Raw genomic sequence first — 23,804 nt, 5'->3', positions numbered from 1 at the left:
TCTACCACGCCCAGTCCAACACCGACTCGAGCGAGAGAGTGACAGGAGAATAGGAGTTCATGTGGCGGAGGCGGTTGTGGGGGTTGTGGAGGATGATACTGCTTTACAAGTATTCGCATTCACCGTTGTTCATTGCAGTTTCATGCATGTGTACGTTTCGAAACATCTGGACGAGGATGTATGGGCAAGTAGGGGACATTGGGTTTCCAATGTGCACGGTCACTGGACTATAGCTCAAAGGACCTACCGACACGAGGGTGCGCACAGACTTTTAGCCTGACCTTCCTGTTTCGTGTCTGTGTGTCCAGCTATGTTACTACATACACAAGTACGACTCTTAAAACACCATGACCCCATGAAGGAAGAGACAAATTGAGGTATAAGGGAATCACGTCCGTATATAGACGCGATTCCTTCTCACACCGCATTTATTAACCAACAAATTTATTTCAATCTCAATATCTACCACATCTTTAGCGAAAGATGGATCAGCCAGTCAAGAAGTCCAACCCCATGGACGTGTTACGAAAAGCCGTTAGTGATATCTTCAAGTCCGTGAAATCCATTGCTGGGGGCAGTAAGTACTGGTTTCAGTCGATCTAACAAACCCATCTCTCGAGTACACAACCATCTGATCCCTTTTTGTTGCTTCAATCCTGCCATTGCCCTTCTTGCATCGTATCGTGACAAGGGATCCGTCATCTGATCACTGATCCAATATGGAATCCGCAAACAGAGGAGAAACAGAAGTCTAAATCGAAATCTAAGAAGAAGAAAGACAAAAGAGACAAATCGAAATCCCTCTCCATCTCTGATACGCATGCTACATCATCCGCTCAAGGCCCAGACCTCCCTCGAGCTCGTGCGCCTCAAGAAGGTGGCGAAGACGGTCCAGACTCGCCCAACGACAAACCCGATCCCACCCCTATTTCCCACGGCAACGGTCATAACGATCACGTCTCCAATCCAGTTTCCATCACCGGGAATTCCCCCGCCGTAGACGCTCACTCCCCATCTCACGCTCATACTGCCCATACCGGTGGACGTGGCCATCTTCCCATTGCCCATGATCATTCAACCTCAGCTCATCAGCCTCACCATGAGCTTTCTGCAGGAGGCGAATTTGCGGGTGGCTCGCATTCTCATTCCGCGACTATCACTAGCACGTCCATTGGAGGTGGGATGGGATAATTCAGTATTTTGGAACGAGACACGAAGAGGACGATGCTCACACAACCCATCCATGAGATTGCAGACTAGAACGAGGGAACTACGGAAGTCGTTCATAGAATCACATGCATTGTATGTTACATCTCGAATTGACAGTCAAAATCTAAGATCTATATTTTCAGATGGTGACTAGATATACCCAAGACATCCTCTTTCGCGTCAGCCGTTCTCTCAATTGGGTTTCAAAACACTTTATTCGTCTTGACTCCTCCCTTCCGTAATCTCTTTATCCGATTACTAGCTATGAACAACAGTAGGGCCGAGCCAAATATCACACCGTATATACCGAACGGTATCGAATTTATCAATCCGTGCGATGCAAAGGTCGAAGAATTCGTATCGCGTTGCGAGAGGATCTGCTTGGCCGTCATCAGGGGTGTCGAGCCTGAGAGTATCGATTGGATTTGGGTGAATATAGATTCGATGATTGGTTTAGTGTCGTCCTGTAGAGTGAGATATAGCATGTGAGATAAGCTTCTATACCATCCAGGTACGAAGGTGGGCAGCGCATCACTTCACTCACAGCTCCTTTCTTCAATCTTCCACTAAGACCCTCGAAATCTCCTTTCAACCCATCGAAATTCTTCTTCAACTTCCTCCCACTTTGTTCTAACAATTCCAACTTATTTGACAATTCATCAATATCTCTATTCCCACTGGAAGATAACTTTTTTGGCTTTTCTGTTAATTCATGCTCATGCTTATAAGTCGGTACTTTGAAATCATCTTCCGTGATTGGATTGGTCAATCGTTCAATCTTATCGTTTATAGCGTCCATCGCTGAAGTCAGGGCGAATTGATAAGTCACCAAAGCTTCTGCTATTCGCGCGTCCTATAAATCGCCACACCCCGTATCAGCTCTATATATACGACAGCTTTTGAGTAAAAAGGAGGAGGCTGGAACCTACAAAAGCAGCTTGGACAATCGGATCGGAAGCTGAGTCGCCTGAAGCTGCTTTAGCAGCTATCGCAGCTGGAGAGTCTCGGAATCTCCATGGGGTGTACGCTCGACCATTCTCATCGGGCATATTCAAGCAGATGACTAGCGGCGAGCGGATCCACGGGTATCAGCTGATGAAAAGCTTCGTATTTGAGGATCAACATACTATGCTGTACTTCGCCATTAACGAAATCGTCCTGGAAAGTACCCTTCGCACTACCTCTATTGATCAAGAACGCAGTCGGTTTCCCATTCTCCGGCGCTTTGGGACATCGAGGTCCATTGACTCCTCTGAATTTACTGATCTCTCCTATCGTGTTCCGCAACACGGTAAAACTGGTGGCTGAAGAAACGACTATCCCATATCCGAAATGTTCTCCCTCGAGGTAATTATCCGTCACTGATGCCGAATGGACGGTCGATTCGGTATCGTCCGACCAAGAGGACGGACCGATTACGATTCCAACTTTGAAATATCGTCCAAAGGCGTGAAGGTGGTTGTGATGCACGTTGACAAGCATGTAGTCTCCTTGCCACGGATCATAGTCGACCAGATTTATACCTAAGCGTGCCGTGGATCTCAGCGTTTAAGCGTTGAATTTGCTGTGGAGATTGACCGACTCACCTCCCAGCACGACCCTCGTCCTACTGTATATGTGATTATTCCTGACTTCGCTACCGGCCGATCCGAAGAGTACGATAGCTCCATCCGTCGTATCGTAGACAATCTGTTTGGTACGTTCCTACATCAGCTTATCGCTTCCGATTTTCAACGCTCAATGGTTGACAATGTCACTCACATTCTTCTCGACCAGTGAGTCTTTACATGCTAAACTTATACCGTCCGATCGCGGATTACCGAAAGGCGGTTCCAGTTCGTTTTCTCCATCGTAGTCATCGTCCCATTCTTCCCCGCAAGGCCCCTGTGCGATGATGAGCCACCCTCAGCACACTATCCACATCTGCATGACAGTATTTGATCCACTCACAATTTCATTGTTAATCACTTTCCCATATCTACATTGTTTCCTATCTCCCTCACGGAAATGCAATGCACTCCACCCTCTGGACCACATAAACAACGTCGATTCAAGTCAGCTCAACCTTTCCCCGGCTTGGAGATCGGGAGACGGGGCCATCGAGATGGCACTTGAAACAGACGGTGATTGTCAGAGTCGGACCCACCTCGGCTCATACAGCTTACAGTCCTTCACAAGCTGATACTCCGCATTCCCAATCTCGATCAAAGCGTCACCTTTCGGTATACGCAGTAATTGAGGGCGGTTCCCATCGATTATTAGTGATTTGATCGTAGCATGCGAACATTGTTGGCAGTCGGCCCTAACATCAATCCAACAAAACATTTGATGGTCAGTAGAAGTCCTCATGAAGGTCTGTGAATTTGCTCAGTTTCAGAGAGTAGTGTATCCTGTCCGGACGGCAGGGCATGTCATACGTGCTCACCTGATAGCAGCAGCTTGATCGGCTCCTTCTACAATCAATAAAGCTCTATCTAGTCCCTTCTCATCATTCTCGGTCGTCAAAGTCTGTTTCTCCGCCGTGAACAGTATCGAAGAGTTCAGCCGGTGTACCGAGCCTGAACAAAGTGTGACGGTCGTTCCTACCCCACCTACAGCGGAGCAACCAGCAAATCGACATTAGTCTCCGTGTCAATGTCCGCAGGCAGGAAAAATGAGGGATAGCTTACCTTTCTTGAACGCTGCATTGATGGGTTCCTCGTTTCCTGATGGTATACAACTCCGTACGGCCTGTGAGTTTTGTCCATTCTGAGCGGCAGTAAGGAGAGGTGAGAGGAAGAGAGCGAGAGCGAGAGAAGAGAGGAGCATCTTGTAGGCAGTCCACCAGACTGATATCGGGCAGAATCACCAGCACTCTTCGTTTTCTATGAGTCGTCGAGATGTCTAGGCAGCTGTCAAGCTTCAGTGCAGTCCATTCCCAGTACAGCCTGCCAGTGAATCTGATTTCTGCGAAAGGGCGAATGGACGTATTGACGCGTTCTTGCCAGGAACACTTGATGGAAATTAGACTTATTACCCTCAACGGGACCATTTTTGAACAACCATTTCAAAATTATCATCATCCTGCGGGTGGTACTTTAAATCTCTATACTCAGCCTACATCTGCAACTACTTTAAGTGTTACAAGGCTCAAACGAAGAGAAGGACTATAGCAGATCAGGATGGCAGGTGAGATCAACTCATCATGAACCGGAATTATGGCTGTCGGCTGATATACAATCCAGGACCAGAAGAAGCAGGACCTTCTACAGGGACCGGAGCTGGAGCTGGAATCGTTCCAGTCCAACCATCGAAAATAGCCAAGAATGCCAGATTACCAGCGACGATGATCAACCCTTCGGGGCAAGTTGCCAAGTCCCAAAAGAAGCATTCGAAGAACAAACAGGTCTCTAAAAAGCAGAAAGCACGTAGTGAGAAGGGTAAAGAAAGGGCGGTCGAGTTGAGTGAGAAGTTGGGTAATCGGGTGAAAGAGCGGGAAGAGAAGAAGGTGAGTTGGTCGTACTCTTGGACAATGAGGTGTCATACAAAGATAGCTCGTTCTCGCTATCTCGATTATCCATAACAAATTGGTGGTTTGGCTTTCAGCTTCACAAACGATAAACTCCTTGGCCATGAAAAACTGTACGATTGCGCTGACGGTTCTGTTCACATTCATGTTTAGGCGAAACGGCAAAGAGCCAAGAAAGCTTGGGAATAAGCAAATCACCACGGCCTAATTCAATTCCCTTCGAAAGTACTCCATCAATCACAACCTCAGCACATTCGAGCGTTTCGTATCAAGAGCATCACTCCGACAATGAGCATTCAAGCAACACAGCAATAAGGCTGTCACTCCACTCCATGTTATAGACAGAGTGACATGAATCACTCTCGGCCACATACAAATGACCACATGTATACCTAGAGTCCTTTTGACACTGGCTTCACGAAACGGTCACGAATACGGGAAATCTAGAAAACCACTAATGTAGATATCAAGCTGTATACAGCATTTGTGCTTTGCGAAATGTATGCCCGTATCGGACTCAGGCTCAGGCAAGAACAACAATGATCATTTCCTTACACCCTCGCTACGCCTTGACCGATTTTCAGACGACTGATGCTTAAGCATGACCGGTGGCCAGGGTTGCTCCAGCTCATGATTATGCTTGACAGCCTTCACTCGCCCGGGTCAGATATTTGAAAGTCTCAATCTCACTTGATCTCACTCATGACTTAGCCACTACCTCATCGAGTCAGGCGTGTCCTGCCCAGATACTCTTCAGCTATGGATCGCGGATCCCGCTTCTTGTCCAGTCTTTACTGGTCATCCCCTGAGGGCATGACCGAGACAAAGAAGGAAGGAATGTAGACGTCGTGTTCTTATTGAGAACTAACGATTTCCTCTCATCTTCCATAGCACTCGGGGCAGGCGTGAACTCCAGGCGGATACAGATTACAAGCCCTCTCACTCCCAGACCGGAGCATGACGTCGGACACATGAGTCCCTCGTTATTATGAGTATGAGTCAGAAATCGTATCCATCACCAGGCCCATAAATCTACAAAGCTACCGAATCCATCTTCCAATTTTATCATTTAATCAGATAGGTGGGTCCTTAAGCTCGGTTAGCACCGGGGACGAATCGGGTCTTTCGCTCTCGGGGGGCGTTGGCAGAGACGGAGACGACGTTGACGTTGAGGTCATCGAAACCTAACGACTTGAGGAGGTCCTTGGTCTCGTTGTCAACTTCAAGAGGAGCATCGGCGTTGGCGGCAAGAGCAGAAACGTCCGGTACGTATCTAAACGATAACCACCGATGTTAGTATGACATCCTTACACTTTCTCCCTGACATTGATCCAAGAAAACAGAAAACAGACACCCACTGATCCTTTCGCTCTCTCTCTTCCTCTTGCAACTTGAAGGAGATACCTCTGACGGGACCCTTTTGGATTCTCTTCATCAAGTGGGTGGTGACTAGGAGGGGTAGACAGAAATCAGTATGAAGCCCCTTCTCTTGTAACGGTTGATGACTTTTTGTCATGTGATTCGGCTTAGGTTAGAGAAGGATATGCTGTTTCGCCAATCCTGTTTCTATATCTGTTTCCATATCCTTGCTTCACACTATTCCTTTGCAATCCTGCATATCCCTCTCGACCCTTCCGGAGGAGTAATAAGAGACCACACTCACAACCGGCAACCTTGTTTCGGAGTCTCTTGGAGGGGACCGAAGCTACTTCATCGAGAAGTCTCTTGTTGGTGCTATTGGCGAGAGCGCGCACGGGGTCAGCAAATTTGTCCCTTCAGATCGACTGTTTCGACCTTGGCTGAGCCAATCTCCCTCCCGTTCGTTCTTTAGTCCGGAACGCTCTTCTGATCCGCATTCACTCGTTTCTCTACCCTGCAGATTTCTTTCCTAAACGCTCGACATCTTCCTTCATGTTGCCAGATACACACTATCTTCTGCCTCTTGTGTTCCGCAACTATCTCTATCGTACTCTCCGTTTCGTTTGCCAATCATTCGACCGAACTAATTGGGCTCGCATAGTGGAAGTGATAACTTACTGGAAATCCAACGTGAGTCGAGGGTAGTATTTCTCGATGAGAACTCTAGAGGCTCGCTTGACTGTCTTAGTTCTAACTCGACCCTATTATCCGTTGATCCATCCATCCATGCGAGATTACATTATCCGTCATAGTCCAATAGTCATATTTGATTGAGGGTTTGATGGTTGATGATTGGTCATTAACAGATCGAGGTGTGTGGGCGCATGACGACGACGACAGAGATAGCGATAGCGAGAGGTAGGGAGAAAGGGGATGAGGACTAGGTCAGCGCGGTCTCCTCCAATTCCTACAGCAAGATAGTACCAAGAAATGCTACCCACCATTTTGAATGATTGCTGAAAAAGAAAGGTTAGCTAACTTGAAGGAAATTTAACACTTTTAGTCAGAGGTGTTGTCGAATCTTGACACAGGCAACGAGCAGCAGCCAACGGTCAGGGAGCAACAGACGGTAATGCAACCAAACCAAGGCAGAGGAGCAAGCACACGGTGGAATCGAGCTCTCAATGGCCAGGGCGGAGAAATGGTTGAAAATGCCACTCACCATACGGATGGCAGGGGCGTGTGGCAGAGACGCTAGGTATCTTCAAAAATCGGCGATAGCACTATATCCGATATGGTCGCGCTCTCCAACAAGCCGGTCTGATTCTCGGTCTTCACCGAATCCAGCAATCACCTCCACATGATCACCACATGATCATTCGTGTTCACCCTGAGACATGAGATAGTGACAGACGAATGGACGAACGGATGATGGTGAATTGAATATGAGTCGATAAAGGATGTTGTCATATTCATAGTCAATGAGATTGCATTGTCCTTTTTCCGATTGTCTCCGTCGAAGGAATCAAAGCGATCCCCTTTGTTCTTCTTCAAGCCACAGCTTCGTGATTTAGACACATCTATATCAAGATGAAGCTTCCTCCATCGCCTCCTGTCGATGCTACAAAGTACGTCTCATATCCAAACCCCAATCCACTACGATGCGTCACCCTATTCTCCCTCGATCCGTTTCTCTAGCAAAATCAAAGCTAACCTCTGCATACAGATTCTGCGACTTCGTCACAGCTTCTCCAACTCCTTTTCAAGCAGTACACAACCTCACCTCCAAACTCGAGCAAAACGGCTTCACCCGAATTTCCGAGAAGAACATCGACTTACAATCATTCAAGAGCGGCTCTAAACTATTCTACACTCGGAATCAATCTTCCCTCGTTGCATTCACCTTACCCACCAAACCTTCGGTGAACACCTCGATATCCTTCGCAGTAGGACACCTGGACTCACCATGCTTGAAGGTCCGCCCTATCTCCAAGAAGTCTAAAGCGGGCTACTTGCAAGTGGGCTGCGAGTTGTACGGAGGTGGAATATGGGCTACATGGTTCGACCGAGACCTATCTTTAGCAGGGCGAGTGATCGTCTCGACGAATAACGCAAATACAGGATTCACGTCTAAGTTGGTCAAGATTGATCGACCGTTATTACGTATACCGACCTTAGCGATACATTTGGACCGAACTATCAACGAAGCCTTGAAATTCAACAAAGAGACTGAATTCCTGCCGATGATCGGACTGGTATCAGATCAACTAAACAACCCGTCTGGGATATCTCGATCTGGAACGCCCCAGGCGTTCAAGAGCGGGGCAAATACGCCTAATAGGGGTGAAAGAGAGGATGATATCAGTAAGATGGAAAGCAAGCATCATCCGTTGTTGTTGGCTGTATTGGCGGACGAATTGGGCTGTGAGGTGTCGGACATACAGGATTTCGAACTGTGAGATCAAATTCTGACTTTGGCATATCCAGTGGTCTCGAAGAGTGAAGTCATGAATTTGTCAGCTAACTCATGGGTTCTCGCAGGTCGCTTTATGACACTCAACCTTCCACCGTGGGTGGTCTGTCGAACGAGTTCATTTTCAGCCCTAGATGCGATAATCTGATGACCTCGTGAGCAATCACCCTTTCAAACTCAGTATCGCCAGGTCTACTGCCGCATACACCCCTCATGCCTTCTCTAGCCAAGACAATCATCCCGATTAGAGCACCCGCTAATCGATTATTGATGCCCAGATTCTGCACGATCGAAGGTCTGATAGAAGCCGCTGACAATGGAAACAACGAGGACACCATCCGATGTGTGATCCTCTTCGACAACGAGGAGGTGGGTGACGTGTCCAAATCTCAATCCCGCCTTGACACTTATCGTGGCTCAGAGCTGATCATTCCGCTCACTCCGCTTACTTTAGGTCGGGAGTGTTTCTCATCACGGAGCAGAGTCAAATTTACTACCGTCATTCGTCGAGCGAATAACACAATTACCGGAATACGAGAGGATAGGCTATCATAATCTCCTGGCGAACAGTTTCTTGGTATCTGCAGATATGGGTCATGCAGTAAGTTTCCGTCTCAACGGGCGCTTCCACCGCTACGACCGACCAGATCAGCTGAACACGAAACGGATCATATTGCAGGTCAATCCAAACTACGAGAACAAATACGAAACAAACCATTCGCCGCATATTAACGGCGGGATAGTGATCAAGACCAATGCGAATCAACGGTATACCTCCAATGCTCAGACCACCTTCTTACTTCGCAGAGTGGCCAAGAAAGCCGGCGTGCCCGTGCAGGAATTCGAAATAAGGAATGACTCTGTGAGCGGTCGTCACTCTTCGCTTGACATGTCCCTGCTGACCTAGACTCAACTATACTTTGCTCCATAGACATGCGGTTCGACGGTCGGACCACATCTCTCAACGCATGTCCGAACCGTCGATATTGGTTTGGCGCAATCATCGATGCATTCAATCAGGGAGACAGCTGGGTCGCACGATGTCAGGTATTATATCGATTTCTTCAAGACTTACTTCGACAGTTTGAGGGAGTTCGACCTGGATTTGAAGGTGGATTGATGATATATTGTAGCGATAAACGGTGCGTCGATCGGTGAATCGATTCACAGATTCAGTACGGGGTTTCAGTAGTTGTATATATACAAAAGTGTGGTGAACCGATAGTTTAGCACCTCGATGGGAGATGAAATAGCATATTGACCGGATGGATGGCAATGGAGCCCCGAATCAGCATTGGACCAGCTCTCACGAGAGTGCTTGAGTACTCCGAGTGTAAACAGCCAGTAGCAGCTACAATCATAGCAACGATGGAACAGATGCAAATACATACAGGTATGATACCCCAAGAAATCAAAATGTGAAGTATAAAACGAAATATGATAGGATGACGGACTCCCATTTACGCAGCAGCCTTCTTCTCTTTCTTCTCCTTCTTAGCTGCCTTTCTGGCTGCCCGCTCTTCAGCTGTCTCTTCCCGCTCTACTCCATCCTCAGTCTTGACCTTCTTCTTTTTCTGCGATTGCGATGGGCAAAGCGGAATGATGGACCGTTAGCCCATGTCTACATGATCTTTGACCTAGATGAATCGAGCGCAACAGACTTTACTCACCTTTGCTTTCTCGCCATCAGCCTTTGAAGGAGTAGCAGCCACCTCGCTCTCTCCGTCTCTCTTCCTCTTCTTATCCTCGCTCTCGGTCGCAGTCGAGGCTATCGGCGCGATACTAGCCGTAGGTGCAGGTGCAGGTTGAGTCGGAAGCGTCGACGGAGCAGCGGACGAAGAAGCGTCTTCCGCGGTCGCATTATAATCGACGTAATCCTTCTTCCAATTTTGGGGGGTTATACCATCGATCGATTTCCCGTATTTATCCAATTCACCCTTTTTGATCATCTTCTTCTTCTCTTGTGCCTTGGGTCCCAAACCCCATCTTCGAGGGTAAAGGTCCCTGTTCATTATGCATCGCTTGACTTTCGCTACGACCCCGTGATCGCATGAGGCCAAGTCGACCGTCGACATCATAGCTATTCCAATGGCAATGGCTTCTCCCTTGGTAGTCATGAGTACTACCTCCTCGTTGACCTCGATGTCGGTCTCGTATCGCAACAGACCGGGAATCATGAGTTTTGCACCGTAACAGACGGCGTTAACGGCGGAGTCTTTCACGACGATTCGCTTGAAGTTGGTCAAGAGGGATTCTAACGGTCGGATCACTCGTCGGAGGTATGATTCTGCGATGTGACACAACAAAGCATTTTAGCGTTGACATAAGATACATCCCGATGACGGGAGGTTGTAGATGATGATGGTAAATTGGGCAAATGGGCGAATGGGCAAATGGGCGAATGGGCAAATGGGGAAATTGGCATAGGAATAATGGAGGCAAATCCGACTCACCATCTCGAGTGTTATCGAACAACCACTGAGCATCCAAGACATCATGCATCGAGACGATATCATCGTTCTCGCCCGTGATACCCGATCTGACTCTTCTGAGCTCTTGCATGTGCGCTCCGACTCCCAAGAGTAGTCCCAGATGCACACACAGCGTTCTGATGTATGTTCCCGCTTCACACGATACCCAGAAAACACCCATGTTCCTCTTATCGTCGTATTCCACCAATTTACTCTCGTAAATCGTCCTCACTCGGAGCTGTCTCTTCACCGCGGAAATCAAAGGCGGTCGTTGGAAGAGGGCACCTGTCAAAGTCTCCAAAGCTCTAGCTACGGCTTTTTCTCCATCGGCAATCTCATCGTGGAATCGGACTACACAGACATATTCTTTTCCTGCACCTTGCTGAGACTTCACTAATCGAGTAGCCCTGTCTATGCAGACGATCAGACATCCGGTGACTTTGGGATCTAAAGTACCGGAATGACCGGTCTTTTCGACTCGGAGGATCCGCTTGAGCCAGGCGACGACCTCGTGCGAGGATGGGTTGGACGGTTTGTCGAGGTTGATCACACCTGATTTCACGTATGTCTGCAGGTCTCGCTTGAGGGGAGATACACCGGTAGGAATGGGAGTGAAGTGGGAAGATCGGACAAGGAGTTTATCGTAGTTCTTTAACAGGAGAGGCCATTGTGAAGTGTCTGAAATTGCACGATCAAGTAGGAGGTATAGTTAGCTAGTCTTCTCCTCACAATCATTTCCCTCGCCAAGGAAAAATGAGAAATCTTTTGCGAAAGATTACAGATGATGAAGTCACTCACCGAGCTTGGGGGTGACTGCTTCACTCTTGATAGCGTAATCTTCAGACTGTTGCAGAGTCGTCACTTGACCATCTGTGAGGGAGGCCATTTTTGATGATGTGTTGTCTAATATGATGACAAAGAGGCCAAAAGAGAATATATACTATCTACAACACTCCGTTAGATCTCTATCTAGGATTGATTATGCCTAGTTGAGGGTCTGTTGGAAAGTCGATTATTATTTGAGGTTGATATGAGATCAGCAGTAAATTAGCTATGAGCATCCATTTAGGCTGCACCAGTCATATCGAAAAAATCGAGGACGAGAGGATATATTTTGTGGAAACTCCTGACTGCACGGAGATTCAGCGTGTCTCCGCTTCCGATGCTAGCTCAAACAGGTGGATAATACCGCTCAACACTGCATGTGGCACTCAGCGGTCTGTCAGGAACAGAGAGGCTGTGAGCGAGATAACGCTAAAGCTCACGGTTGCCGAGATACACGAGTCTGAAGGTAAAGTACTTTGCCTTTGTGTCACATACCTGAGTACTTCCTGTCCAGTCATATGTTTTTCAAGTCAGACAAGCGCACAAGAGAGTCCTTGCCTCATGCAGGAACATCAGCTGTGATCGGCTGTCAATGAAACGCTCGTCAACACCGCTTCAACCGAAGTATTCTGTCAACGGCCCAACTTGACCACTCACCGGCTTGTGTATCTTCGTCATGCTGTGTAACTTAAAGGAATGATGCCCTGGCTGATTCCGATAAGATATGATATAAAAGCTGACAACAATCACCATTCCTCAAGTGTCTCAAACAAACAGACAGACAACGCAGACTATCATCCTAGACTGGACGTGCATCTCACTTCAATCGCTTGACACTCTACCAGACCAATACTTGAACGCATTGAGCGCAATGTCCTTCTTGTCAATATTCGGCACTTTCTCCAAGGCGAATTCCCAGCCTAAGTCTGCCAACCAGAAAGGTGCGTGAGCATTGATCCCTCATACATTACTGATCCCACTAGTATTGGTACAAACGAGTTCCAGGCTGATACCGTCCGCCGCGCTGGATCAGAAAGTCGTTCCATGCCTAACAAGAACGAGAGCGAGAACGAGAAACGACCGATGAGACTTAGAGGCGGAGGCTGTTGTTGTTCTTCCAGAGCTGTAAACCCTTCGCCTATGATCTCCTTGCTCGAGGGTATCGTGGGCTAACCAATTGATTCGCGTTTTTTGCAATTACGGATACAGTTCGAGTGAGTCCTCCACTCTTCCTGTTGACAAAGCTGTATCAGGCTTTACTGATGACGACCATGTAGTGACGAGCCACGAGCTAGACCACGACGAGGCCACCGAAAGAATTACGGTGTGATAGCTGCTGTAGCCGGTGCAAGCTGAGCTAAGCTTAGCAGGACTCAAGTCATGTCATGACGGCATGCGCGTTCACGAATAGCTCTTGAGTGAAGGACAAATAGATGCGATCCGTTGTAAATACCTGGTCTGTCCACATATACCTCATGTATCGATAGAATGTAACAATAAGTATCGCATATATCAACATGCCCCGCATGCTCGCACGTCGATCACTTGGGATTTACCGTAACATACAACACAAGCCAGACCGTATCATACCGGCCGCGGTGTTTCTTGGCGATGTACCGAAATAGCACATGCTCCCCATACCAATCAAGCACGTTCGTTCTGACAAACACCAAATTGGTTCTTTTGAGCAAACCAATTCCAACGCACAACTCTCCTATCTCATCGGATCATGCAATTCCCACTATCAAGTATGAAGATTCAATCAGAATGATGTAAGCGGCTGTGCATTATGCATTTTTGACCAGATGCGTTCTGCTTAGAATTCGGTCTCCAGATGTCTTATCGTTAAGATATATAAACGTCGCATGTGTCAATCCTGTGCCATTCTCTTTGTTCCGTGGACATCTAAGGCGCCTTGCGAATACATAACATACTCCACCGACTGAGGAACATCTCACCTATCCGATACACCGATTATACAGTATACTAAAGCTAGTTTTGCTTCCCCTCACAATTGAAGGAGAATCCAAATCCTCGCGAACACCTTTGCCTTACAGCCTTGAAACGAAGGATAATTCAGAATGGCAGAACAGAAATTCCCGTAAGTACAATCTCATATACAGGACCACGCCAATCCCTGCGACTGAACTCCTAATACAACTGATGTCGAATCGCTTACAACCTGGCGCATTTGGCGTTCAAATAGTCCCTCCCGAGAGATGGATCCCCCTACTGCCCAACAACCTCCCTCGTCGAACGATCCGATAACCACTCAGCCTGAAGCAGGCAAGAAACCACTAATCAAGCCGTTCATAGATACCCCTCCGCAAGGCGAAGGAACGCGTAGTCAGCCTCTCGGGTCCGAGGCTCTGGGTAATCCGGCGGGATGCGGTCCTGATCATTTTGGGAAATGGTTGATGGCTTGTGCGAGGTGCTAGGTGCTAGATGCCAGGTGCTCGGTACGGCAGGGGAGTAGGGGTTACTAGATCATACAGAGGTTTCAATTCCCAGATGGGATAGTTATACTACGAAGTATGGAGTAAGGTCTAAAAGTAATTAGGTTATCTATGTGAAACCCAATGTCTGTAAAGCCACCTCGAGCAACTCCATTTGGCTTTCCATCGAATGCACCCGTGTACCAATGTACAATGTGGATAAAATGACTTCTATGCATTTATACCATCGCCCAATCGTACAATATCAACCCAATTCCATCTTCCCCCCATCCCCCCTCCCGCCAGAGGACCTCTCCTTCCCAACTGATCATACTGCCCTCGTCAACGACTAAGAATACCTCTGCCAATCACTCTTACTCGACATGATCTAATGCTCTCTTGACGGTAATCTGCTCAACCCTCTTTCTTCCTCATACCTCTCTTCCTCTTCCTCCTCATCGCCTTCCTCATGCCACTTCCTCGCTCTGTCCACCGCCCTCTCCCATCCTCTTATAGCTTTGCGTCGATCCTTTTCCGGCAATTCAGGCTCGAAGATATGCACTCCCGCAGTATTCACATCGGCCAGTGTCTCAGGCTTAGACAAATCCCAGCCGAACAATTTCAGTGCGCTGGCTGCCAAGAGTGCGGAACCCAGGGCAGTCGATTCTCTCATTGCTGGTCTAGCCACATTGAATCCACCGATCTACCACGAGGTGAACAACCGTGTCAGTCAAAATTGATTAACCAGCACAATTCTGAAAAGGGTCAAACAAAACAGAGACGTAGTGCCTCGCACTCACGTTGGCTTGTAATTGCATTGCCAGGTCCGAGTTTGTTACTCCACCATCAACCTTCAAGGTCTCACACTTCGTGTCACTCTCCTTTTCGATCACGTCCAATACCGCTCTGCTTTGGAAACATACAGCTTCCAGAGTGGCTCGAGCAATATGAGCTGAAGTGGTGTATGACGTCAATCCGATGATCGTTCCTGAAGCTTCTCGGTCCCAGTAACTGTACGACGCCATGAAGATCGTTAGTCGCCACATTTGCAGAGCCGAAGGGAGCAGTCATGATTCTGATAATCCGAAAAATACTCACGGAGCGAGAAGACCACTGAAAGCAGTAACAAAGTATACACCACCCGTATCTGCCACTGATCCAGCAAGGATGTCCATATCGGAAGACTCTTCGATCAAGTTGATCTGATCTCTCAGCCTGCAAAAGCATGGTCTCGTCATTAATCGCCCGGACTAGGCAGTTAGATCAAAATGCGTGGACTCACCATTTGATAGCAGATCCGGCAACAGCGATGGAACCCTCAAGAGCATAGATGGGCTTCGCGTCTGGTCCAGCTTGGAACGCGACGGTGGAGATCAAGCCGTAATTCGATCGGACACATTCTTCACCAGTGTTGAACAAGACGAAAGCACCAGTACCATAAGTACATTTCGCTTCACCCTTTCTGAGACATTTGTTTCCTACCAAAGCGGCTTGTTGATCTCCGACGATACCAGCGATGGGCACGGTCGTCAAAGCGGTCTCGCACCGTTCGGAGATGGTACCGTATATCTCTGAGGAAGAGACGATCTTAGGTAAGACTGATGGTCTTATACCGAAGAATCGGAGGAGAGGTGGGTGCCATTGTAAGGTCTTCAAGGAGATGAGCAGGGTACGAGAGGCGTTGGTTACGTCCATGATGTGTAGTCCGCCTTGCTCTCTACCCGTCAAAGCCTGAGGTGAAAGAGACCGTCAGTATATTCACTCGGCAACACGTTGGATTCATTCGGGAATTATCTGAAAACTCACGTAAACAAGCCAAGTGTCAACGGTACCGAACATGAGATCATCGTCCTCGTGCGCTTTGTGGACATCCCGGTTGTGATCTAGCATCCATCGAAGTTTGATGGCTGAGAAGTAAGTGGAAAGGGGGATACCGGTGCTGTGTGAGCAATTCATGATCAATTGTCAGCTGGAATCTGCAGCGGATATTATGCCAGGCCATAAATGACGGAACTCACACGTCGACGATGCCTTCTTTACCCTTCCTCTTCTTGTGGACATGTACACTCGCATCTCCGTTGGTCTGAGGTATAGTCTTTTCCTCGGTCTTGGTCTTTGACTCGTTTTCAGCTAATCCGAGGTTTTCCAATTTCTGGCCGACTTTCTCAACTAGACCATCCTCCTTCTTTTGACCATCCTCAGTTTCGACTACGACATCTCCCTTTTCGCCAAAGGCAGCATCTTCACCACCCGTACCGATTTCGACGTCTTCAGGTACACCATGTAAGTCTTCTTCCTCATCATCGATATCCAAACCTTCCTCTTCCAGCTTCTTCTCGTATTCACGTACAACCCCCAAGGTTCGGGAGTCGTCCCATACTATAGCGTTACATAGCGGTTTACCGGTCGAGCGCGACCAACACACAGTCGTCTCTCTCTGATTGGTAATACCTGAGAACGGATCAACGCATTGCAATAAGCACAGGCCAAGCAAAATTTGGGAAGATTGTTATTGCGTTACTCACCGATACCCTTTATGCTCTTTCTCGACCAGCCCATCCATTCTAATTTTTCGACGGCCTTGTTCACACATTCGGTCATGGCCTCAACCAGCGCTTCAGGATCATGTTCGTGCCATCCTGCATGGGGTAGAATTTGCTCAAACTCGGTTTGATGTTCGGCAATGATCTTAGCCCGTTTGTCGAAGACAATGAAACGAGTAGATCTGCGGAGTGACATCAGTCATCAGTACCTATTCTTTAATGGGCTCACGTCTGAGGGCCTGAAGATCAGGTGAATAGAGAGGGGATAACTCACGTAGTACCACAATCCAATGAACCAATAAATTGACCTTGTCTGAGTTCCCTGTTTCCGTCTAACCCACTGAATCCACCCGCACCTTCGAAGTACGCCCTAGGAGCTTGAGTATGATCGTTACCCAGCGGGAGAGTCGGGGAACCTGCTCTGGAAAGCAAAGAGGGGGTTGTCGGTCCGGAATAATCATGTCGCTGGATAGGTCTAGGTCCAGATGACATATGAGAAGCGGTTGATCCTCTTCTTGACAGAGACGCTCCTCCGCTGAAACCACCCGCTACACTGCCACCGGTGGGCGGGGGAGCGTTCCCGTCTCCACCGCTAAAATACGAGAGTTGTCGCTGCATCCCCTGCTGCTGCTGAGGTGGTTGTTGCGAGAAGGACGGTCTGCCGGAAGCTACTTCTGAGAGTCGTCTGGGTACGGGGGCCTGAATTCCAGAAATAGATGGTCTTCTGGAATTGGCAGGTGAGACTTGAGGAGAAGTTTCGAATACCGGAGTGAATCCGCCTGATTGGTTGAATCCACCTCCTACTCCAGCTGAAGAAACGGGGGTGGTAGTTTGACTGGTAGCTAAGGGAGATGGATTCTTCATTGAAGACATCTGCAAGTCTACGGGAGGTTGTCGCGACATTTTGGATAGGACCGGTATTCGATATTCGATATTCCTTTGTTATCGCGTACGGACCGTATTCAAAATGTCTTGGCTTGGCTTGTACACGTCTCTTGAAATTTCTTGATTAATCGAGTTAGCGTGTAATGCTGGTCACGAGGTCTATCCACTTTGACAGCGATAGAGAGCAGATTCGTTATACCTATTCGAAGAAAGGAGTCAAGGCAGGAAGGAGAAGGAAGGCCGGAAAAGTCCAAAAGAAGGGCGGATGTGCGGGACTTATACGGGCCGGTGGATCCTTTGTCCGTGTCGTGTAAAGTAAGTCACTGATAACGAATCAGCCAAGAAAATTCCCGATTGTTTTGCTTTAATCGCTGGATTTTCTCGAATTTATCACTACAAAGCACTGTTTGATGACAAAGAGGGATTGTTTGATGGGGACGTTTCGACAGAGTAGATATGTGATGAGAAGAGGGGAGGTAGGGCTAGTTTCGTTTGACTTACACAGCACTATCTAGACGTAGCAGTGTCTTATAGGCCAGGCTGACTGATTCAGGTTTTTGGGTTTTTCGTTTTTCTTTTTCCTTCCCCTTCTGTGCTCGGTCACTTGCAACAAGCGGTTACTTACGAGAGCGTTATAGGCTGTTTTGCCTACTAGAACTCTTTTAACCTGGCTCAGAGGGAGAAAAACGTCATATTTCGACTGTTGCCGCACTCTTACCGAACTGCGTATTTTGTCATTTCTATTGGTTAAATTCGTGATTTATCCTTAATTTACAAGTGAGCAGATCCTGAGTTATCTAGGGTATCCGGACCGCTGCTCCGTGATGCATGCATGTCCCCCCGTTCTCGCCCCTTGGGGTGCGATTCTATATTTGGGAGAGCCTGATACCTGCTTTGACGCTATCGATATGCCATTTAATCTCGGTTCCTCCCGTGGCGTTCAAGGGGTAAAAGGGGGGAAAATAGGCACACAGGCGAGGAAACACGATCTGGACTCAGTCAACTCGCGTGGCTTTTACCATTAGCCGCGGGAATCACCGTGGGAATCTGCCGCGTCGGTATGAGGTCGCGTTTACGTTTATTCGATTAGAGTTTGATCATCTGGGACGAGGATATCAACAAATTAGATTAGTCGGTCCTCATTCTGACCGATATAACTGACGTTCAAGAGTATATCACACACAGGTTCCCGTAGATCTTCTCGCTATACACAGGTAGAGGGATGAGAGTGACGAACGAGGCATCATAACCTGCGTCAAGCAAAATTCTGGCTTTCTAACAAGGTCTCGGTCGATCCCCTCAACATGCCTCCCAAAAGCTCTCGGTCGCCTGCTCCGTATGGGGTATCGCCCAAACAGAAATGGTCCCGATCGCTTCCAACCCACAACGCCCCCTCTCCTCACTCGACTTCCTTCCCCCTCTCCTCTGTAGGCATGATCCCTCATTCCGTGCCGCGTCCGATAAGGCGTCCCAAGAAGATACTATATCTGATGGTGATATTCTTCCTGCTATATTGGTTCGGTATACGGCATGGGCTCGGTATAGAACGTATACCGCCTCCTCCACTAGGCTTCGCCGTGAAAGGAGGTCGGAGAGGTCGGAGGTCCTCCCTCTTCTGGGGAGATAAGGGTACAGCAACATTATTACCAAGTAGAGAAGGGATAAAAGCGGAACACCCGATATACGAATTGATGGAACGTGCCGAGACTCGATGGACCAACCTTCTTGCTTCGCAATCCAAAACCCTCCAACAAGCCGTCAGTGAATACAAGAAGCGTTATAGGATGTCCCCGCCGGCCGGATTCGATGTGTGGTTCGAATTTTGCCAGAGGAACAATATCAAGATAGTGGATGATTACGATCAGCTCATGAGGGATCTTTTACCTCATCATGCGCTCAATCCTGCAACATTTATAGCTAGAAGTAAAGCCTTGGAAGGTACCGGATTCACGTACACGCTAGATATAAGTAAACAAGGTGTAGGATTATCGGGTGAAAGAGCAAATGCGGCAAGACCTAAACATCTGCAAGGCCTTATAGGTGGATTCGTCGATGACTTACCCGAAGGTTTCTATTTGAAGATAACGGGTAGTGATCATGATACGGGAAGTGTCGTTCTCGGCAAAGATCAGAGGGTTAGAGCGATGTCTTTGACTAAAGAGGGCAAATGTGAGTGTTCAATAGATTTTTCCAACTTGCATCCAACTGATAAAACGTAACAGATTTCGATGAAGCAGAGTTGAAAGCGCTTGAAGATCCCAACAGGACGCCCGCTTGGGGCTGGTTCGTAAGTTGGCCTTATTCCATGCCACATCACGGGATATCCGCTGAAAGGGTTTTCCATACGTCAGAAAGCTTGTCCGCTAGACTCCCCAGCCAACATCAGACCAGGCGCCGAGAACGCTACCGATGCTGTCCTTCGTAGGTGTTGAAACGCATCAAGCATCTCAATTTTTTATGGACTCCGGCTGATATATCGCTATCCCTTTTAGCTAAATCATTCATCGCCGATCACTTACCTACCATGGATTTCTGCGACTACCCCGAACTGAAACGGCTACATGGAGCTATGTCTCTGGACTACGCTCATCGATCACCGTCGATCCTCAAGCCCGTACTGGTCCTTTCTAAATTTCCAGGGGATGCCAGTTTCCAGACGACCCCGATGGAGGCGTATATGAATATAACGGAGAGCGATAAGCCGTTCTTGGGCGCGTGGGAGGACAAGACGGACAACAGGCTATTCTGGAGAGGTTCGACTACTGGTGGTTATGGGGGACAAAGAGATTGGAAAGAGTCCCACAGGATGAGGTTACACTTGATGATCAATGGACCGAAGGGTGGAGATACTTGGTGGAATCAGCAATTGAGGGAAATTATGGTTCCGGATGGGGAGGGGTCTTATAAGGTCGTTAGAAGGTGGGAAAGGGTGCTGAGTAAGGCGTATGCAGATGTCAAGCTTTCCGGACAGCCCGTTCAAGTGAGTATGACACTCATAGAGTATGGAGATGGTTTCGTTTCAGTGCTGATCATCATATTAACTGTCTTCTTCCCTCCTCCTTCCGACGATTGGTCCTCTTACTCAATCAATGGTGCTTTTGTATTGCTACGCTCGCACTAACTCGACCTCGACCGCGGTAGTGCCCAAATGCCGAAGTATGTCAACAGGTATCAAACACCATCGAGTTCGGCGAGAAAGTATGGCCCGATCAAGCAGCCGTGTTCAAATACAATCTGGACGTCGACGGAAATGGATGGTCGTCTCGATTCCACAGGCTGCTTAGCTCCGGTAGCCCCGTCATCAAATTTACAATGTTCCCAGAATGGCATATGGAGTGGTTGAGTGAGTGTCTGTATCTCTCACCATACCCCACCCCATTGTGATCGCAAAGCATCGTTTCTTTTTCCTTCTAGCCAGATGTTCCGTACATACCACATCAGCTAATCAGCTGTACCGATCTGACAGCTCCATGGTATCACTACATACCGCTCAAACCAGATTACTCGGATCTATACGACATTATGGCTTTCTTCGTTGGTCCGGTGGACGAAGCTGGTAATATAGATAGTTCGAGGGGACACGATGTGAGTGTTTGGTCTTTATCCTTGGTTCACTTGGTGCCTTTGTGCCGAACAACTCTGATCATGGTCGAGTTGAGTAGTATCTGGCGAAGAAAATCGGGGAGGCGGGTCAAAGATTTGCTTTGGATCATTGGTCATGGGTCGACATGCAAGCATATGTGAGTCAATAATTCACGAATCAGCTATATACCGGGCGAAATCTGATGATACTTGTGCATATACAGACTTTTAGGCTTTTATTGGAATTGCAGAGATTGCATTCGCTAGATAGGGAGATGATGAGTTACAAAGAGCCCGAGCCGAATAAGCAGGGATAGAGTTAGGATGAACAAGCAGCATACTGCAAGGATACATGGTGTAGGATGTGGATGTTGGTGTCGTGTAGATTTGGCATATATCCTCGAGAAATTGTTTTGGGGCCTGGTTATAGCTTACATTGATAGACTTCTTGCATATAAAACATGACACATAACACAACATATTTTGCTACTTTCAGTGAGGCTTGACGATGCGCTTCATTGCTAGTCAAGCGGTCGTGATATGATACAATCAATCTCGAGATTTACAGCAAATGGCTGAATAGTTTGCATCTTCGATCCCCCTCAGACTTCTTCTTGCCTTTACATATAAATCCATATCTTGTTCATGATGTCTTGCCATGAGGGGGCTTGGATCCCTTTGCATTACTTATATAAACGTTTGATTGTCGAAATCGCCATGATTGTCGTGATCGATGTCAGCCTCCAGACTTGACAAACCACCGACCATATATTCGTTCGTAATGCCTCTCGTCGATGGAATCCACTTCGAAACCGAATTTGATTCTACATACTACTACTTCCACCCCCACAGCTACTACCCCCTCCTCCTCCCCCTCCCGAACTACCTCCCCCACAAGCCGACCCCCCCGCAGAAGTATGTCCGTGTCCATGCCCTCCGCCTATCCGGAAGAAGTACCTGCTCCCGAATCGCCTCCGTGCCCGTGCCCATGCCCATGCCCATGACCACCGTGATGTCCGGTGCTGCCCATATCGGGTGGAGGAGCAACTACGATAGGAATCATAGTTGGATTACTCGCGTACGCACCTGCACCGGTGGCGCTCGAGGTGTTATCTCGTCGAGTGTCCGTCTGGGTCTGGGAACTTGTCGTGAATGCAGGTTTGGGAGGAGGGAGTGTCGTGGTAGGGGTAGGAACTGGTTTGGCTGGGACGGTTAGAGGAACTGCTTTTTCGGGAGGAGCAGGTGTTTGGGTGGTCTTGTTTCTACATTTGCAAAATCCAATGATGTCAGCGAACAGGGTCAGCGAACGCGTGGTACTGAGCTAGCTAGGCTGAAGCGAATATGATGGAGAGGAAAGGTCCATGTAGGTATAAAAGGAGGAAGAAAAGCGCACCGTCGTCGCTATACCCATACGATAGTATATCAGTCAGCCCTGTCCCGAATGGAATCATGGTGCAGGTTGTACAGTACTGACCCTATCAAGCCATCCGAAGCATCCACCACCCCTCAATCGCATGATATCGTCAGACATTTCTATTCGTCACTATCTCGTCAGCTTCCCAAAAGTGGGATCGCGGCGTTGGGAGGACATGAACCCACCAATGAGCTGGCGAAGTTCTTGTTGCTGAGTTCAGGATTGAGTCGAGAAGCGTTCGAGTCTGAAAAATGAGGCATCAGGTGAGGTACTCCGGAGGACCTGCTGGGCAGATGGAGAATCGAAGGAAAACATGAATGATGACAGTCGAATCCATTTATACCGCTGTGTATGAAGGGGAACATGCATTTGATGGACATACCGGCTATTCCCAAGCGGTGTTCCCATTCGTTCATCGTCATGATGCAAGTCCAATCAATTTGACGAGGCGGTGACTCCATCTTGTCTAATTGAGCCAAAGGAGGATCAAACGAACGTGCTCGTGTGAGGCATTGTTCTGGTTCCTTTGTGCCTTGAAGCCTCCCTTGTACCCACTTTTAGCTTATCGGGAATGCTGTGTTGGTTTCATTGTCAATCACTACGTCATGACGATCAACATCAAGCGCCCATCCTTCTCCTCTTGAAAGTCCATACATTCAATGATTGACGCTTCTCCCCGGACGGCAGGGAAATGGATAAGAACGTGCTTGCAGAGCTGATCCCCAAGCGCGGTATGGAGATATCCGATCCTTGTCTGCATCATGTCGTTGAGATACGGCCGACTGGCTCCGCTTGTTGGACATCTTGGCGCACCGCAAATTGCCCGTAAAATCCTTATCTTGACGTAACTGATTCGGTTATCAACGCCTCGAACCGAACGTTCCGTGACTTGACAATTTACTTGGCCGAAGCTGCTGCTGCTCTCAGTAGTGCAATACATCCAAAAATATGCGAAGGGGACACCCAGGTATGACGGGCATATGCCGACGAGATATATCCCTCACTTCGCATTCTCCATGTCCATCTGACTCCATTCGACTTTCCGGCGAGAACCCAAGCGTGTCATCGATCCTGCCTGTTACTTCCACCTGAGGGGCCCA

At 48.1% G+C, this 23,804-nt stretch overlaps 11 protein-coding genes across 11 annotated transcripts; 6 read left to right on the top strand and 5 right to left on the bottom strand.

Moving 5' to 3' along the window:
- Positions 1-483: 483 nt before the first annotated feature.
- On the top strand, positions 484-1,191 carry I303_105190 (uncharacterized protein; the record flags this gene model as incomplete). Its single annotated transcript, XM_018408656.1, has 2 exons — positions 484-577; positions 737-1,191. 2 exons carry the CDS (start codon positions 484-486, stop codon positions 1,189-1,191), a joined length of 549 nt encoding a protein of 182 aa, XP_018262347.1.
- A 221-nt stretch (positions 1,192-1,412) lies between these two features.
- Positions 1,413-4,017, bottom strand: I303_105189 (uncharacterized protein; the record flags this gene model as incomplete). Its single annotated transcript, XM_018408657.1, has 10 exons — positions 1,413-1,673; positions 1,754-2,062; positions 2,139-2,272; positions 2,337-2,732; positions 2,796-2,898; positions 2,971-3,093; positions 3,160-3,235; positions 3,356-3,511; positions 3,635-3,800; positions 3,879-4,017. The coding sequence occupies 10 exons, from the start codon at positions 4,015-4,017 to the stop codon at positions 1,413-1,415; spliced, it is 1,863 nt and encodes a 620-aa protein (XP_018262348.1).
- Positions 4,018-4,370: 353 nt separating this feature from the next.
- I303_105188 (uncharacterized protein) lies at positions 4,371-4,906 on the top strand (the record flags this gene model as incomplete). Its single annotated transcript, XM_018408658.1, has 3 exons — positions 4,371-4,377; positions 4,434-4,696; positions 4,871-4,906. 3 exons carry the CDS (start codon positions 4,371-4,373, stop codon positions 4,904-4,906), a joined length of 306 nt encoding a protein of 101 aa, XP_018262349.1.
- Positions 4,907-5,806: 900 nt separating this feature from the next.
- I303_105187 (40S ribosomal protein eS17) lies at positions 5,807-7,080 on the bottom strand (the record flags this gene model as incomplete). The annotated part of the gene is made up of 5 exons (XM_018408659.2): positions 5,807-5,990; positions 6,076-6,166; positions 6,381-6,451; positions 6,755-6,837; positions 7,078-7,080. 5 exons carry the CDS (start codon positions 7,078-7,080, stop codon positions 5,807-5,809), a joined length of 432 nt encoding a protein of 143 aa, XP_018262350.2.
- Positions 7,081-7,666: 586 nt separating this feature from the next.
- On the top strand, positions 7,667-9,669 carry I303_105186 (uncharacterized protein; the record flags this gene model as incomplete). Its single annotated transcript, XM_018408660.1, has 7 exons — positions 7,667-7,704; positions 7,803-8,531; positions 8,618-8,704; positions 8,828-8,918; positions 9,004-9,150; positions 9,229-9,411; positions 9,481-9,669. The coding sequence occupies 7 exons, from the start codon at positions 7,667-7,669 to the stop codon at positions 9,667-9,669; spliced, it is 1,464 nt and encodes a 487-aa protein (XP_018262351.1).
- A 340-nt stretch (positions 9,670-10,009) lies between these two features.
- Positions 10,010-11,906, bottom strand: I303_105185 (tRNA pseudouridine(55) synthase; the record flags this gene model as incomplete). Its single annotated transcript, XM_018408661.1, has 4 exons — positions 10,010-10,123; positions 10,220-10,836; positions 11,003-11,698; positions 11,819-11,906. 4 exons carry the CDS (start codon positions 11,904-11,906, stop codon positions 10,010-10,012), a joined length of 1,515 nt encoding a protein of 504 aa, XP_018262352.1.
- Positions 11,907-12,716: 810 nt separating this feature from the next.
- Positions 12,717-13,018, top strand: I303_105184 (uncharacterized protein; the record flags this gene model as incomplete). The annotated part of the gene is made up of 2 exons (XM_018408662.1): positions 12,717-12,786; positions 12,879-13,018. 2 exons carry the CDS (start codon positions 12,717-12,719, stop codon positions 13,016-13,018), a joined length of 210 nt encoding a protein of 69 aa, XP_018262353.1.
- A 908-nt stretch (positions 13,019-13,926) lies between these two features.
- Positions 13,927-14,283, top strand: I303_105183 (uncharacterized protein; the record flags this gene model as incomplete). The annotated part of the gene is made up of 2 exons (XM_018408663.1): positions 13,927-13,946; positions 14,052-14,283. The coding sequence occupies 2 exons, from the start codon at positions 13,927-13,929 to the stop codon at positions 14,281-14,283; spliced, it is 252 nt and encodes an 83-aa protein (XP_018262354.1).
- A 385-nt stretch (positions 14,284-14,668) lies between these two features.
- I303_105182 (glycerol kinase) lies at positions 14,669-17,726 on the bottom strand (the record flags this gene model as incomplete). Its single annotated transcript, XM_018408664.1, has 8 exons — positions 14,669-14,983; positions 15,081-15,291; positions 15,379-15,495; positions 15,563-16,011; positions 16,087-16,219; positions 16,299-16,731; positions 16,806-17,005; positions 17,098-17,726. 8 exons carry the CDS (start codon positions 17,724-17,726, stop codon positions 14,669-14,671), a joined length of 2,487 nt encoding a protein of 828 aa, XP_018262355.1.
- Positions 17,727-19,012: 1,286 nt separating this feature from the next.
- I303_105181 (uncharacterized protein) lies at positions 19,013-21,607 on the top strand (the record flags this gene model as incomplete). Its single annotated transcript, XM_018408665.1, has 8 exons — positions 19,013-19,877; positions 19,931-19,995; positions 20,060-20,129; positions 20,201-20,688; positions 20,850-21,051; positions 21,175-21,293; positions 21,371-21,448; positions 21,515-21,607. The coding sequence occupies 8 exons, from the start codon at positions 19,013-19,015 to the stop codon at positions 21,605-21,607; spliced, it is 1,980 nt and encodes a 659-aa protein (XP_018262356.1).
- A 623-nt stretch (positions 21,608-22,230) lies between these two features.
- Positions 22,231-23,165, bottom strand: I303_105180 (uncharacterized protein; the record flags this gene model as incomplete). The annotated part of the gene is made up of 5 exons (XM_018408666.1): positions 22,231-22,552; positions 22,684-22,691; positions 22,765-22,823; positions 22,886-22,948; positions 23,087-23,165. The coding sequence occupies 5 exons, from the start codon at positions 23,163-23,165 to the stop codon at positions 22,231-22,233; spliced, it is 531 nt and encodes a 176-aa protein (XP_018262357.1).
- Between the last annotated feature and the right edge of the window lie 639 nt (positions 23,166-23,804).

The sequence above is a fragment of the Kwoniella dejecticola genome, chromosome 6, assembly GCF_000512565.2.
Source record: "Kwoniella dejecticola CBS 10117 chromosome 6, complete sequence".
Classification (NCBI taxonomy): Eukaryota; Fungi; Basidiomycota; class Tremellomycetes; order Tremellales; family Cryptococcaceae; genus Kwoniella; species Kwoniella dejecticola.
The sequence above is the reverse complement of the archived record's forward strand: the minus strand, read 5'-3'. Positions and strand labels throughout refer to the sequence as shown.